General features: G+C 31.2%; 1 protein-coding gene across 5 annotated transcripts in view; it reads left to right on the top strand.

Moving 5' to 3' along the window:
• Positions 1-14,832, top strand: part of CBLB (Cbl proto-oncogene B) — a 217,524-nt gene that overhangs the window by 116,725 nt on the left and 85,967 nt on the right. For all 5 annotated transcript variants that reach the window (XM_012544469.3, XM_023498954.2, XM_023498952.2 and 2 more), the window contains exons 8-9: positions 1,431-1,518; positions 4,246-4,377. In XM_012544469.3, coding sequence (XP_012399923.1) covers positions 1,431-1,518; positions 4,246-4,377 — 220 coding nt within the window. The remainder of the gene's footprint in view (positions 1-1,430; positions 1,519-4,245; positions 4,378-14,832) is intronic.

Genomic DNA, 14,832 nt, shown 5'->3' with positions numbered 1-14,832 from the left:
GTGGGTGGCAGTGAGTATAGAAAAGAGAGATTGCCAAATTACATGGGCATCATTTGTTCTCAGTTAGTTACTCTACATTTGTTTTTAGTTACTCTACATTTGTTCTCAGTTACTCTATATTTGTTCCTAGTGAAGCTTTACTTTTTAAAAATAATTTCCCCACTTTGCCAAAATTATTTTGAAAAAATACATTTTCCTTACAAAAGGGTATTTTCAGTTCTAGGTAATTTGCTCTGACCTCCAGATATTGAGTGTATTATTAGTTCCTTCTGTCAGGCTATCCATAAAATTGCTTCTAAGTCAGCCACCTTGGACAGATTGTTGGAGATTATACATATATTTATATATATTGTAGAAAAGACAGGCCTTCATTTGATCTCTAATTATATAGTCTTCCTCCCTCCTCCTTCTCTCTCTCTTCCTGTCTCTCTCTCCCTCTTCTCTTCCCTTTCTTCCTCCCCTTCTTTCCCTCCCCCTCTCTCCCTTACTCTCTTTCCCTCCCCCTTTTCCTTTTCTCCTTCCTCTCCCCCTCTCCCTTTTTTCTCTCCCCCCCTCTCCCTTTCTTCCTCCTTCTCTCTCTCTCTCTCTCTCTCTCTCTCTCTCTTTCTCTCTCTCTCTCTGACACACCCACATTGATAAAAGCTGCTGACTGAAATATAGTCTTTCCTTTCCCAAGGTCTTTTTTAATAACATCTGTTTCTTAATCTTTAATGTTTATTACAAAAAAAAAAAAAAAAAAAAAAAAAAAGGAAATTGAAGTAACTACCCATACTCAATTGAATCTCATTCATTTGGTGTTTTTCAAATCTTTTTTTATAAAAGATGTTGATTGTTACCTCACTCCCACATAAACACAAATTGGTGATTAATTTTCTTCATATGTTTACACATTAAAATATCATAGCAAATCTACATTTACATTAATCAGTTATTTCCAAAGAAAACAGTTGATCTCTGGAGTAAATGTTTCATTTTTGTAAAGGAAATGCTTTGTAATTCCATGACAAATGTATTTTGTTGCTATATTTCATGACTGTTCAGTTACTAAAATTTACACCATTTAAGCGATAAGAGCAGGGAACTGTGCCTTATATTCTTTGTGTCCATCTTAGTGCCTAATATAATGCTTTGTACATAATAAGTACTCAATAAATATTTCTTGAATGAATAAGTGAATGAATGTTAAAGTGAAAGGGACTTTAATAGAATTTGAGGGAAAGAAAATAGAAGATTATTTGTAAGTGGACTGTGTATTCTTAGGGAATCCAAGGAGAGAGATTTATCATTAATGGGAATATGTTAAAGGAAGAAGTGTTTGAACATTATATATTTAACAAATTTAGATTTAGGATCAATAAATATATTTTACTTTTATCTTATATGTTAACTTTTATTACTGTTATATTAACAATTTTTGTTTCAAAATTCAGCTATCTGTATCCTGATGGACGAAGTTATAATCCTGATCTGACGGGATTGTGTGAACCTACACCACATGATCATATCAAAGTTACACAGGTATGTTTGATTTCAGATGCATATACTTTTAGTTAGTTAATATTATTTAATGGTTTGTTTTATTGAAAATTAATATGACTTTCAGAAGTAAGCTATCTTTACCAGTATCCTGGCTAAAAGACTGGATTTAATTCAGATCTATTTTAAGTGGAATTTAAGGATGTACTTGCACTTGCAAAAATTAGGCAATTTTCTTCAAACTCTCAAGAGCTTTTTTTTTTTTTTTAAATTCTTATTCCTCTTCTTCTGTATAGGGTTTTTATAGAAACTTGTTTTCTGTTGGGTGGTAGTGGATTTAATTTTTTAAAAAAATGAAATCCTGAGTAATTATTATAAGAGAATGGTAATAGGATATATAGAAGTATTTCAAGTCTTTTAGACTTGATTTAGACAATAATTTTGGAGAAGTAATTTTAAAAAACCTATAGCTAAACATTTGCTTTTTATTCCTTCCAATAGAACATCTCCTTTTTATTTCTTGTGCTTTTGATATCTAAATGAATATCATTTATGTGGAGGTAATATAGTCTGTGAGCAGATCTGGGAAATAAATTCAAATTTTTTTTTGCCCTTATACTCACTATTTTCTGGATTTTTCTAGAGAATCTAAAATGTAGATGATATAGATGATTTCTGAAAGCCTTGAAAAAATTATGTGGAGGAGGAAGGAGTTGGTTTTTGTCTTATATATGTCAAATCTTAAAAAATAAAAAAAACACTTTTAAAATCTGTATTGTTTGAGACAGAAAAACTTTAACAAATTTCTTAAAGAGAAATTGTACTTTGTCATTTTTCTGACTTTTAAAAAAATTTGCTGTGATTATATCCTTAATTCTTTTTATTTAAATAAACCAATGAGCATTATTTCCTGAAGCCAACCTTTTTTAAGTTGTATATTCATTTCAGTTATTTCATAATATTTTGGCTAAATTGTCCGTGTGGTCAAAGGGAGTTTTCTTTAATTCATGTTCTGATGATTTTAAGTTTCTTTTTTGGATATCCATTAACAATATTGTTAAATAATTATCACTTTTGTAGCTCATTGGTAATTTTTTCACTTTATTACCTATTATGCTGTTCTTTTTTCCATTTGGGTAATATTTTTATTCAACAAAGTTTTAAGTAGTTTTCAATTTTTTTTTATTTGTTGCATTTTTTGTCCTCCAAATAAGTTTGTAAACTTCTTGAGCACAGATTCTCTTAAAACAGAGATTGGGTATTATATTTTATACTTGATAGCAATTAGCATAGGGATAAATGCATTGTAGGTATTCAGTGATTATAAATTAAAAACAAACTAGTATTTTAACTCATAAAGTATCACTCTAATTTTATTTTTTAATTCCACTATTAATTCCTTTTCTACATTTCTTTTAAATTTATAAGCTAATCTATATAGACTCAGTTTCTCTTAGCAACTGAATACTTGAAAGCATTTATTTGAGTTTTGCCACACTAGAAGGATTCAAGCCAGAAATAAGTAATGAGTCTAGATAAAGAAGCTGTTTGACCAACGTTATTAATTATTTTATGGCATTACATTTTTAGTGAATTTTCTTTTAGTCTTGGAATTTCTGTTGTTTGTTTATCCTTTGTTTTTGAAGAGGACCAATGATATTATGGATGATGTCTTGACTTTTACATGAATTAGATTTAAATGAGGCAGAGCTGTGTATAGTTAAAGGCTTGAGTCATGGAACATTCAGTGGCAGAACAAGTTGAGATAACTGACAATGGGCCAGGATGCAGTGGATGACATTGATGTCTTTAATGTCTGACCAGGCTCTAAGCACTCTGCAGCAACTGCTTCATCAGTCTTCTTGATCATTGGAACAAATTGTTCTCATCTGAGAGAAGACTTTTACATGCTTGGGGTAGACATTCCCCCTAATTCACCAAAAGGTTTGGGGCTTGTTGGTAACCCTCAGCGTGGTTTTGCTCATTGGTCAAGACAGTTTACCAAGGTGTGCCTGCTGTGCATGCTGTAGCTTTTTAAAGCCACAGGTGAGAGTTGGGAGAAAGTAAACACCAAAGGCACATAAGCAGTCCTGAAAAGGAATTATCAGGTTCTCATACTAAAGTGCTAATCCTCTGTGAATACCCCATGGACCTGGCAACATAATAAGTACTATATACAAGTTAGTTGTTTTTTTTTTTTTTAACAAAACACAGAGAGAGGGGAAATACTATTTCAAATTCAATGGTTTAAAAATGAATATTGCAGTAGTTTTGAGAATTTTTTTTTAATGTTCAAATGAAATGGAGAAATAAATATATAATTGGAGGTAGGACAAAAATAATCTATAATAGGTAATTTTTAATATTTAAAAAATGATATGACTTGGTATGAAAGGAATTTGATGTTTATAAACTAAATACTATAAATATTGTATTCACATTTAATTTAAAAGTTTTTTCCTTAAGTCAGTATAACTGGTTAAGGAAAATTGATCCTTTTACAAAAGAAAATGGAAAACGTTAAATAATCTATAGTATATAGACTTTTAAATTTCTAGTAAAAACATATTTGTAAAAACTATTACTTCATATTTGATGACCAAATTATGGTCATCAAATTTATGTTGGCATTTGCAGCGTGTATTAAGTAGAAAAATAATCTTGTTGGTATCCAAGTGTATGAAGTACTTTGGGTAATTATTATTTAAGGAAATTCTGTTTAGTTGATCTTCCTGGAAATGCATTAACTTTAACTTTCTCTCATTCCAGGAACAATATGAATTGTATTGTGAAATGGGCTCTACTTTCCAGCTTTGTAAAATCTGTGCAGAAAATGATAAAGATGTAAAGATTGAACCTTGCGGGCATTTGATGTGTACGTCTTGTCTTACTGCATGGCAGGTATTGTCATTGTTTTACTCAGCTTTTTTATTGACTTAAGTCATATATTTCTTTTTCACATCACTGGTTTTTATTTTGTTTGATTTCTTACACAATGAGCTTCTGTAAAAAGAAATTAATTTTTAAAAAATTTCACACCTTAAATATACATTTATGTTTCAGATTAGGGTTTTGTTTTTTTTTTTTTTTGAGGCATTTAAGGTTAAGTGACTTGCCCAAGTCACATACCTGTGAAGTAGTAAGTGTCTTGAGTCCGGATTTGAACTCAGGTCCTCCCTGACTTCAGAGCTGATGCTCTTTAAACTTTGCCATCTAACTGCCTTCCCATTCCTTCCCCCAGGTTAGTTTTTCATTTCTGAACTATGTTTTTCCTCCTTATGTAGTTGTTTTACTGATGATGATTATGATCATTGCTGCTTATCCTAGGGAAAGAAAAGGGAATTTTAAATGTGGGATCAACAAGTCAGTACCAAGCATATAGCAGAATACTTGAAAATGCTAAGAGATAATAGCATTAATAATATACTCCTGAATTCAGCAATATTTATAATGCCATTGACTTTTAACTCCTTAGGCAGCTCAGTGAAATAATGTTTCTATTTTCAAGTATATTCTATATAAAAACAGATATATGGCATCATTCACCAATTTGGGGAAAGATGAGGAAGAATGAATTAAGCTCCAACTGTTTTTGTGTGAATTACTCAATGAGACCTGAGCTGATAGTTCTTTCAGTTTTGCAGAATAAGGATTAAGTTAATAGTAAGCCTTTGGATTGACAGCCTTCATTCACACATTTTTCCAGACACAAAAAATTACCCTATTGTTTGTTTTCTGTGGGACATTTTTCAGGTAGTATAGACTTCTGGACTGGAGAGACAATGAAGATCAACATTTATCCACCATTATGTAGGGCCTATTTTGTTTCTGTTCTTTCCTGGGGTGCTCAATGTTGAATAGTCACTCACTTCAAATCTACCCTCTTTCATCTACCTTGGGACTTGATGATTCCTAGTCATTTTACTGGCAAAATGTTAACCTCTATTACCACATGAGAATTGGACTGTATAGAAGTCTATAATCTAATAGAATTACTATTGTTATACTGACTAGTAATAGGAAAGTAACACTGAAGTAGGAGCCTAAAACCTACAACATCATGGTGGAATCATAATCAGCCTTTACCATACAAATCAGTGTAGTAAATTTTCATGTATTTGCTTGACTAGAGTGATTTAAATTATGTCTCTGAATAGAGAAAATTGATTTACTTTTCCCTTTTTGAGAAAAATAGTACTGGTACTTGAAAAAGCGGGGCCTGAATATATACATATATATTTTTTTAAAAGTTTTAATATAAATTTGTCAATTGGGGGCTTCACTGTTGCAAAAGACACCAGAGTTGTTTCCAGTTGTTATAACTATGACATTATTTTCTATATTACTATAATTCTAAAATATTTCCATTTATTCTCCATCTGGTACAATTTATCTACTAATTAATCTTTTTCTAAGCCTCTGTGCTTTTTGTTATTACTGAAGTAGCCTCATATGAAGACATAAAGTTGGTAAATTATTTCAATAATCATTCTTTTTCCCTCGAAAGTTCTGTTCCATGTTATGTTTAGAAATTCAAGAAATTTGTAAACTGTCAGTCACTAAAAGTAGATATTTGAGGAACAAATCCCTAAAAAATAATAGAAGGATCAGAACTAGTAAAATGTAAAACTTAGATTTAGTAATAATTCAGAGTAGAAATATGAACATTTTGTCCATTGACTATTATATTTGTTTTATTGTGATATTATTTAAATATACTCATGTTTCATATTGAGATTTGTAACTAGTAAAAATAATGACTTGTCATTTTCTGAAGTAGTTTGCATAGTAAGATAAGTATAGACTTACTATTGCAATATAAAGTAAATAGAGGCACAGAATAAAGAGTAAGAATGGAATCCATTGGGAAAGGAGAAAAACAAATGAATATTAGGAAAATAATTTACAATTAGTTTTAACATCTAATGCTTGAAAGGTGCCTTAGTGATCATCTAGGTCAACTCTCTAATTTTATATATGAGGTAAGTGGGGCCCTTATCTCATATATAAGGTATATCCTTATACCTCATATAAGGTATGTGAGCATTTCATTAACTTGGTCAGATAGATAGAAACCCATGTTCTTTGAAATTAAACCCATTTTTCCACTGTGCAACACTGACTTCTCTGCTCTTGTAATTCAGTCATACCATTAATAACTACTAAACTTTTCTCTGCAACTATACTAGACTTCTTATTCCTATTGTCCTGAGAAATATCCACAAATCTATCCATTTTCTCATGGACTTATTTCTTTGATCTTCTTGGAAAGCTGCCATGACAAACTTTGACACCTATTCTCTACCTTCCTTCAACCCGTTCTTTATGTTGAAAATATTGGGTTATTTTCCTCAAATCTTTTTTCACTTGTCATTTTTATGACAGAAACTAAGACTACTGCCTGTGGTATCCCAGAGACTAAACTTTTAGAAATTCTTTTGCAATATTAAAAGAAGCATGTGAAATGGTGTATCGAGGATATTTTTCTTCTTTTTCAACATCAGAATCCCTAAGTGACTTTTAACTAGAAGAATACTTACGATTATATTCTAATTTCAGACCATTTCTTTTTTTTTTTTTAATGACTTTCTACATGCAGGTTTTTATGTTCTATAGTACTTAAGTTTTCTTGATATGTAAGCATTGAATTTAAAGTATTTAGAGCCTCAGTAAAAGTCCAATATATTTTGTCAAAAAACTGGTAAATTGAGGGCAGCTAGCTGGCACAGTGGATAGAGCACCGGTCCTGACGTTAAGAGGACTGAGTTCAAATCTGCCCTCAGAGACTTAATACTTCCTAGCTGTGTGACCCTGGGCAAGTCACTTAACCCCAATTGTTTCAGGGGAAAAAAAAAAACCTGGGAAACCCAACGGAAATAGAGGAACAAGAATGGAAACATAATGTTTTCTACCAAAGAATTTTTATTAGCAAATCATTTTTCAGATGACAAATGTACACGAAGTTTTCTTCCCGTTAGGTGCTACACTTTCAACTTAATCAAACTTTATTGAAGATTTAACTTTTGTATAATTAATGAGAAAATGAAGAAACATACTGTAGCGATGTCAGTTTTACAGGCTGCAAGTGGTTAGTGTTTAATTGCTGTCATAATGGCTCATTAGTCATGCCTCAGGAGAGGTTTCCTATACTTTTTTTTTCCTCCAATTGAAACATCTGTGTTATTTAATAAATGGAATAAGCAGCCTAAGTCTGCACAGAATACTAAGTGAGGTGTCAGATAATTTACCTCCTTAGAAATTCTATTTGATACTGTTTCATTCTGTATGCTTCATTTTGATTGAACTTTTGGCAGGAGGAGTGGTAGAATTTGCTTCTATTCCCTCAGCTGAATCAAATATTAACTAAGGGATTTTTTTTCTCAGTGATAATTTTTATCTGCTATTCTGTAGTACCATATTTATTTATAGCACTGTGAAGATCCATATCAATAAACGTGGGTTGAAAGTTTATGCATCAGTATTTTGTCTGATATCAGGAGAACAATTCACAAACTATTTGGTACCTTAAAATTTCTCCACACAATAAAAAGTTAGCACTTTCTAAAAGATATTTGCTTCCAAATGTTGAACGCATATTATTGCTGAAAACTTTAATTCAATATAGAAAACAAATAAAAAACAAGCAAATTTGTTCTTACTATTTCTGTCTGTTTCAAAATATTTTATGGAAACAAAATGGAGGCTTGATTTGTAGTGTCATCAGTCACTAAGAAATCTTGTATCTATAGCTAATCTATATGATATCCAGATATTTAAAAGAAAAATGAGAGAATGAGAAAGAGTAAGAAAAAGAAAGCGGCAGGGAGAAAGACACACACACACACACAGATATATATATATATATTAGAAATTCTTTTGCAATATTAAAAGAAGCATGTGAAATGGTGTATCAAGGATATTTTTCTTTTTTTTTCAACATCAGAATCCCTAAGTGACTTTTAACTAAAAGAATACTTATGATTATATTCTAATTTCAGACCATTTCTTTTTTTTTTAATGACTTTCTACATGCAGTTTTTATGTTCTATAGTACTTATGCTTTTTTGATATGTAAGCATTGAATTTAGAGTATTTAAAGCCTCAGTAAAAGTCCAATATATTTTGTCAAAAAACTGGTAAATTTTAAAAATTATAAATTAAAAAAAAACATATATATATATATAAATCTGTGTGTGTGTGTGTGTGTGTGTGTGTGTGTGTGTGTGTGTGTGTGTGTATAGTGAGAGAGTGAGGGAGTGAGTGTAGGTGGCTAGGAAGAGTCATGGAGACCTTGTTTTGGTCAAGATAATTTAAATGTTCACCTATCAGAGCCTGGAGTCCAGAGCTGGGATGGGGGAGTATATGATATTAGTGGCTAGAAAACCTTCTTTTAAAGAAGGTGATATAATGTAGTAGAAAGATTCTTGAATTAGAGCCAGAGGGATCCAAACTTGAATCTTGTGTTTGCAGTTACTACCTGTGTGACCTTGCTCAAGCCACATAACTTTTTTTGGCCTCAAAGTATATTATTATATTTATATCACCTTAAAACTTTCTGTCCTAAAAAGAAACAAACAGCAACAAAAAATAAATGGATGTGTGTCTACCCTCTTCCCTACCACATATTCACCATTTCCTTTTCCTTTACCTCAGAGCTGCTAAGGTCAATCCTTTTATTTATGTTTTCTGCCTCAAACTTTTGTCTTCTTTGGAATCTTCCACCATTCTTAATTTCTCATTCTTTTTTTTTCTCCTTTTACCTCTCTCCAGGGATATGGTAAATGCTTAGTAAATGTTTTCTTTCTTCCTTTGGTCTCACTTACTGTGTGACACTGGGCAAATAGCCCATGTCTGAATTAATTTCCTCAAGTATAAAATGGGGATAATTGTAACAATGCCTAGAATGTTGTGAGTATCAAATTAGATATATGTAAAACAGCAAAGTGACTGATACATGGAAGGAAGGCACTTAATAAGTCGTTCTTCCTTCGTTCCTCTCTCCCTTCCTTTTTTCCTTCTTCCCTTCCTTTACTCTTTTATCTTCCTTTCTTTCCTTTTCTTGTAGTCTTTCTCTCCCTCTCCTACAGGCACTTTCATTCTTCTGAAATCTCTTCCATTATCTACTGCAATCTGTCCTCCTTTCCTGTAATTTCTCAAAGTTCCCCCTCCCCAACCTCAAAATTGTTGGCTTCTTCCCTGCTACCTCTGTACAAAGTCAGGGATGACCTATTCTTAAAATAAAACAAAAACTATTTTCTCTTGACCTTGTCACATCCACAAGCAGTAATCCTATATTTCACCTTCCTTTCAATGCCAAACTTCTAGAAAGTTTTTTATACTTTTACTTTTCTTAACATTTATTCTGGAAATAAGAAAGAGATAGTACCTCTTGTTTTCTATTCTCTTCACTCCCCAGTTGGACTATTATATTCAGTTCTTATCATCATATTTTTGTAAGTACATTGATAAGATGGATTAAATCTAGAGGTAGAAAACCAGAATAATGAAAGATTTTTGAGTCCGTGTCGTAACAGGATTGGCTTGAAACTTTAGGGTATATTAAACTGGAGAAGACAAGAGTTACGAGGGTTATGATAGCTGTCTTCAGGTACTTGAAAGTTTTACTTGTGATCTTTGATTAAATAATACAGTTGCTGTGGCTGAAATAAGTCATACTATCCTAACTTTTTAAATGAACTTCTCCAATCTAGGTGGTCTAATCAGTGAAAAAGGTAGTGCATTGTTGGGTTCATACTTGGAGATTTTCCAGTTTAGTGAACACAATTTCCAGAAGTTGTTTTTCACTGGCATAACCATTGTGAACCCAGGGTCATTCTATGCCACAATGACTCAGCAGGACTTCTTGTCTTTGTTTTAATCTTTTGACCCTCACAGTTTCTTATCTAGTTTTGATTCTTAGGTGAGGGTTCATCAGAATACTGTAGTAATACTTCTGTAATCTTTTGTCCTTGCTTTTTTTATTGCAAAGAAAAAGTATCATTAAAATAAGTATTTTTATTTTATGATTTCTTGTTGTCTGAGCTATATTTCTTTTGACTCTGAAAAGGAATTCATTTGTTATGGTACTATCCTTTCTTCTCCACAGTAGAGTTTTTAAAAGCATGTACTTTTGCCTATCATTTCTTTCTATGGTCAACCAAAAAAAAAAGGTACTGTGAATTTTTGAATCTCTGTGAACGTTAGTCTGTGCTTTAGAGTGTGCTTAGGGTACCAAATGTGTTCAGGTTTTAATGAACATTGTCATTAGTTGAATTTTACCTCAAATATTTGAATGCTTAGTGTATGTATTTACTTTAAAATTTGCTGATGACTTTTCTGATGGTATTATTTATTTGGAGAAGAAAAAAAAGAAAATGTTCACATATAAGGCTAAGTGTAGATATGAATTAGTATTTCCATCGTAATGACTGAATACCTGACATAAGTGATATGCCCATACTCTAAGTTATATAAAAAGTTCTTTTTCCTAAAGTTATATGATTTGGATTTTTACTTAATATTTTTGGTTGTTGGTTTTTAAATAATTGCCAAAATTATTGGTCACATTATTCAGCAAGATGGAAAACTAGACAGTTTTCTTCAATCCTATTCTTCCTTTTCCAACTTCCAGTCCCCCAAATGTGAGTAGATTATTCAAATTGCAAACACTCTCCAAAACAAGAAAGATAAGTAAAACTAGTAAGACAAGAAGAAAAGAGTAAGTGACAAAATAAACAATCCTATTTCGAGGCCATTAAAAGAAAGAATAAAAGAAAAAAGGCATATTTTTTAAAACTTGGGAAAAAAAGCAGTAATAACCAAAGAGAGTTAAGATAATTCTTCTTAAAAGTAGACAAATATATAAAATGAAAGTGCAATATAAAAAATTGGAGTAAAAATTATAGAAGAGTAGATTTGAAACATTATGAACTAAAATTTTCCTTTCCTTCATACTCTTAGTTGAATCATTATGTTTAGTAGAATCAAACTGCAAAAAATGAAAGGTTAAACAAAAGAACAGTAGGTATATGAAAGTTAAAAGGAAATATGTGATGTACCCCAAATAAACCAGTAGAAGACTAATGAAGATAAGATAGCTTCTATACTCTCATTAAGAGAATGGCTATGGAAAAATTGCATAGGTAACAAAGAGAGGGGTTGAAAGAACTGGATAAAAAAGGGGAGTTTAAGGGAAGGGAACTCATCAGTAAATTATTTATTTGAAGATGGAGCATTTTATATGGATCTGGTCTCAAGGAATTCATGCATAGTAGATTGCTTCTTCTAAGAAACTATTGTGCTTTGATATAAAAACATTTCTTCCTAAGAGTAAGAGAAGTCCCAACTTCTGGGGACTTCGGGCATCCACAAACATGAGAGTGTATGGATCCAGAGAAGGGACTGCATGGTATTTGGGAGGAGGAGGGCAGGATATAGAAATGGACTACACAGTTTAGAGCATATGAACATTTCTACCATGAGACAGTGCTTTTACAACTTCATTATTAACCTCATAAATTATACTTTTAAGAACGATGTACCACAGATGAGAAAAGGTTAAGAGAGAACAATCTTAAAAAGGCAACAATAGAATTTATTAGAAGAAATCACATATGAAACTTAAAAAATTTTAATTTCACAAGATATATAGAATAAAGACAGAATAGATAAGTTTTTATGAACTATGAATCAAAGAATAAAAATTCAAAATACATAGAAAGAAAAAATCACAAATGAAGAGAATAAAGAAATTTTTTTAAAGGTGAAAAAAAACACTAGAAAATTGAAGTAATAGGAGGAGTGGTTTTGAAGAAAAGAGAGAAGGGAAGACGAACTGGATAACTTAATAAAAGAAAATATCAGTAAATCATATACAACATCAAAACTAGGGAAAAGATTGACAAAGGGAAGTGGAGGTGAGAAGAGGTTATAGAAATAGTTACAACTAAGTAATTTAAGCAAAACTAATGATAAAAAGAAAGGGTGCTGACCTAAAGAAGGAATGGAACCAAAATAATTAATAAAAAATTAGTAAAAATAAGAAATGGAACATAAAAACTTATCTCTCAAAATTTTAAATGTGAATAAATTAATCCAGTAAAACAAAATAATGTGGCACATTGGATAAATAAAATCCCATTATCTGTTACAGGAAAAAAATGTATCTTAAATATGTCTTGTAAATATATCTATAAAATGTGAATATAAGAAAAATGAAAGGATAGAAAAAAATTGACTATGCATCAAATGGATAAAAAGGGGCAAGTTTTAATATTTGTTTTCTTCGTATCTTCTATCAGACAAAGGAAGAATAAAAATTCACAGTGTAAACAAAGATAAAAAAGATGTCATGATGCTTAATGAAGCTATAACACCATTAAACATATACCGCAAATTTCATATCATTTAAATTCATAAGATAAAAAACTAATTAAATTGAAAAATATAGATAGCCCAAAAAATACAAAATGCTTTAATGTTTTTCTCTCAGAGTTGGACAAGTTTAACTGAATGAGAAATAAAAGGAAAAAAGATAAAATTTAAAGAAAAAAAAAAACAACGCTGGATTAATCATAATTAAAATATGTATGGCACCAGTAAAAAACATATATACACATATATCAATAACACATAGTATCTTTGGCAGAAAATTGATCATATATAAAGGCACAGAAAAATTTCAAATACATGTAAATATGAAGAATGCTAAATATTCTTTATGGATCATAATAAAATTTTTAGGAACCATGAATGAAAGGCACAATCCTAAAACCTACTCAGAGTCTTAATGGGTTAAAATAGGTGCAGAATGACCAGCCGAAGGGCCATATAAAGCTAGCAAAATCTAAGCAAAAGCTGAGGCAACCTCAGGTTATGATGAGCTAAAAGCTTAGTAAAACAACCTCCCACTGCTTGTGTTTTGAAAATTGATAATTTTGTATAACCTGCAAGTGATGCCGCAAATATCTAAATAGTCCTTGGCAGGGAAAAGGTTCCCCACCTCCGGGTTAAAAGATTATCAGTTTGTTTCATGATTTATCAAAAATTTTAGAGTGATACACATTTTATAACAAAATGTAGGATTCCAAAAATGAACCCTTATAAAAGGTGAATTGGGTGCAGGGCTTTCTGTCTTATTAGATACATAAGTGAATTTTGAATTTAGTACAGCTATTAGCATCATTTAAAACAACAATAACAATAATTTCTAGAGAGTACACATTTGACCTGAACTATATGTAGTTAGGCAGTCATTCAACAGAACTAAGGCTTAATGTCTCAATTGATAATAAATTACAGCTTCACTGAATTTCATAACAGTTTCTGTAGAAAACCTTATGATATAAACAATTTCCATTAGATTAAACACCATTGTAAAGACAAATTCTGTATATAATAAAGGCATTGTCATTGTGATTGGCTTGTAGTGATAGTGCTTTCTGCTGTACAGTAGATAAGCTATACAGTAAATGTTTCCTCTCCATATGTAGAACAAGTGAACTTTACAACAAAAGCCTGTGATTTTTATGTCCTTATATTTCTGAGTACGTGAGGAAAAAAAAATGAGGGAGATGACCTTGCTCATCCCTCTCCTCCTTCCCTTAAATCCAGTTCACTTGCTTGTCATGGCATCGCCTCCCTGATATCATGGTCTATCTTTGAGAATGAAGGACAAACAACAACCACAATGTCTGCAAATAGAAATTAGTTGAGTTGAGTGAGTTTAAGACACTGGTGTAGTAGAAATTCTTTTTTAAAGGAGTGTATATGACCCTGAATTTTATCTTGTTCCCACATAGTAGTAAACTAAAATAGAGATTTCTTACTTTAAATGAGGGATGTTCAAGTTCCTTTTCATTAACCAGACAATGGTGAAATGTTTTTTTAATTTTAAAAAAATTTTTAAATTATATCAAATGAAGTTCTAGAAGTTCTGTAAAAATGAATCTTAAGCTAATTCATCTCTTTGCTTTCTTTAATATGATACAGTGTCTATAGGCCTTAGTGTTATTATCTTTAACATGAACATAATTATTATTGTCTCTGCCTAGAAGACAGAGAATGTTTGTTGATATTTAAAACAGACAACATAGTTTTCTATCTCTGTGCTTGAATTCAGTAGTGAAAAGTTGTTTACATTCTAATCTCCCTTTGTAGAAATGTGATTAAAATTTGCCACTCATTTCAAGGCTGTAAAAAAAGTTACAATGAAGTGGCATCAGAATTCTTTGATTCTTTTGCCCATTATGAATATCAGTGTTATAAAAGGTGATTATAATAGATTTGAGGTGAAAAAAAAAAAAAGCAATTCCTAGCAAAATCATCCCATCTTCAGAAATATTTCAGTAAATTTGT

The sequence above is a fragment of the Sarcophilus harrisii genome, chromosome 3, assembly GCF_902635505.1.
Source record: "Sarcophilus harrisii chromosome 3, mSarHar1.11, whole genome shotgun sequence".
Classification (NCBI taxonomy): Eukaryota; Metazoa; Chordata; class Mammalia; order Dasyuromorphia; family Dasyuridae; genus Sarcophilus; species Sarcophilus harrisii.
Note: the sequence above shows the minus strand (reverse complement) of the source record. Positions and strands in the feature narration are given on the sequence as shown.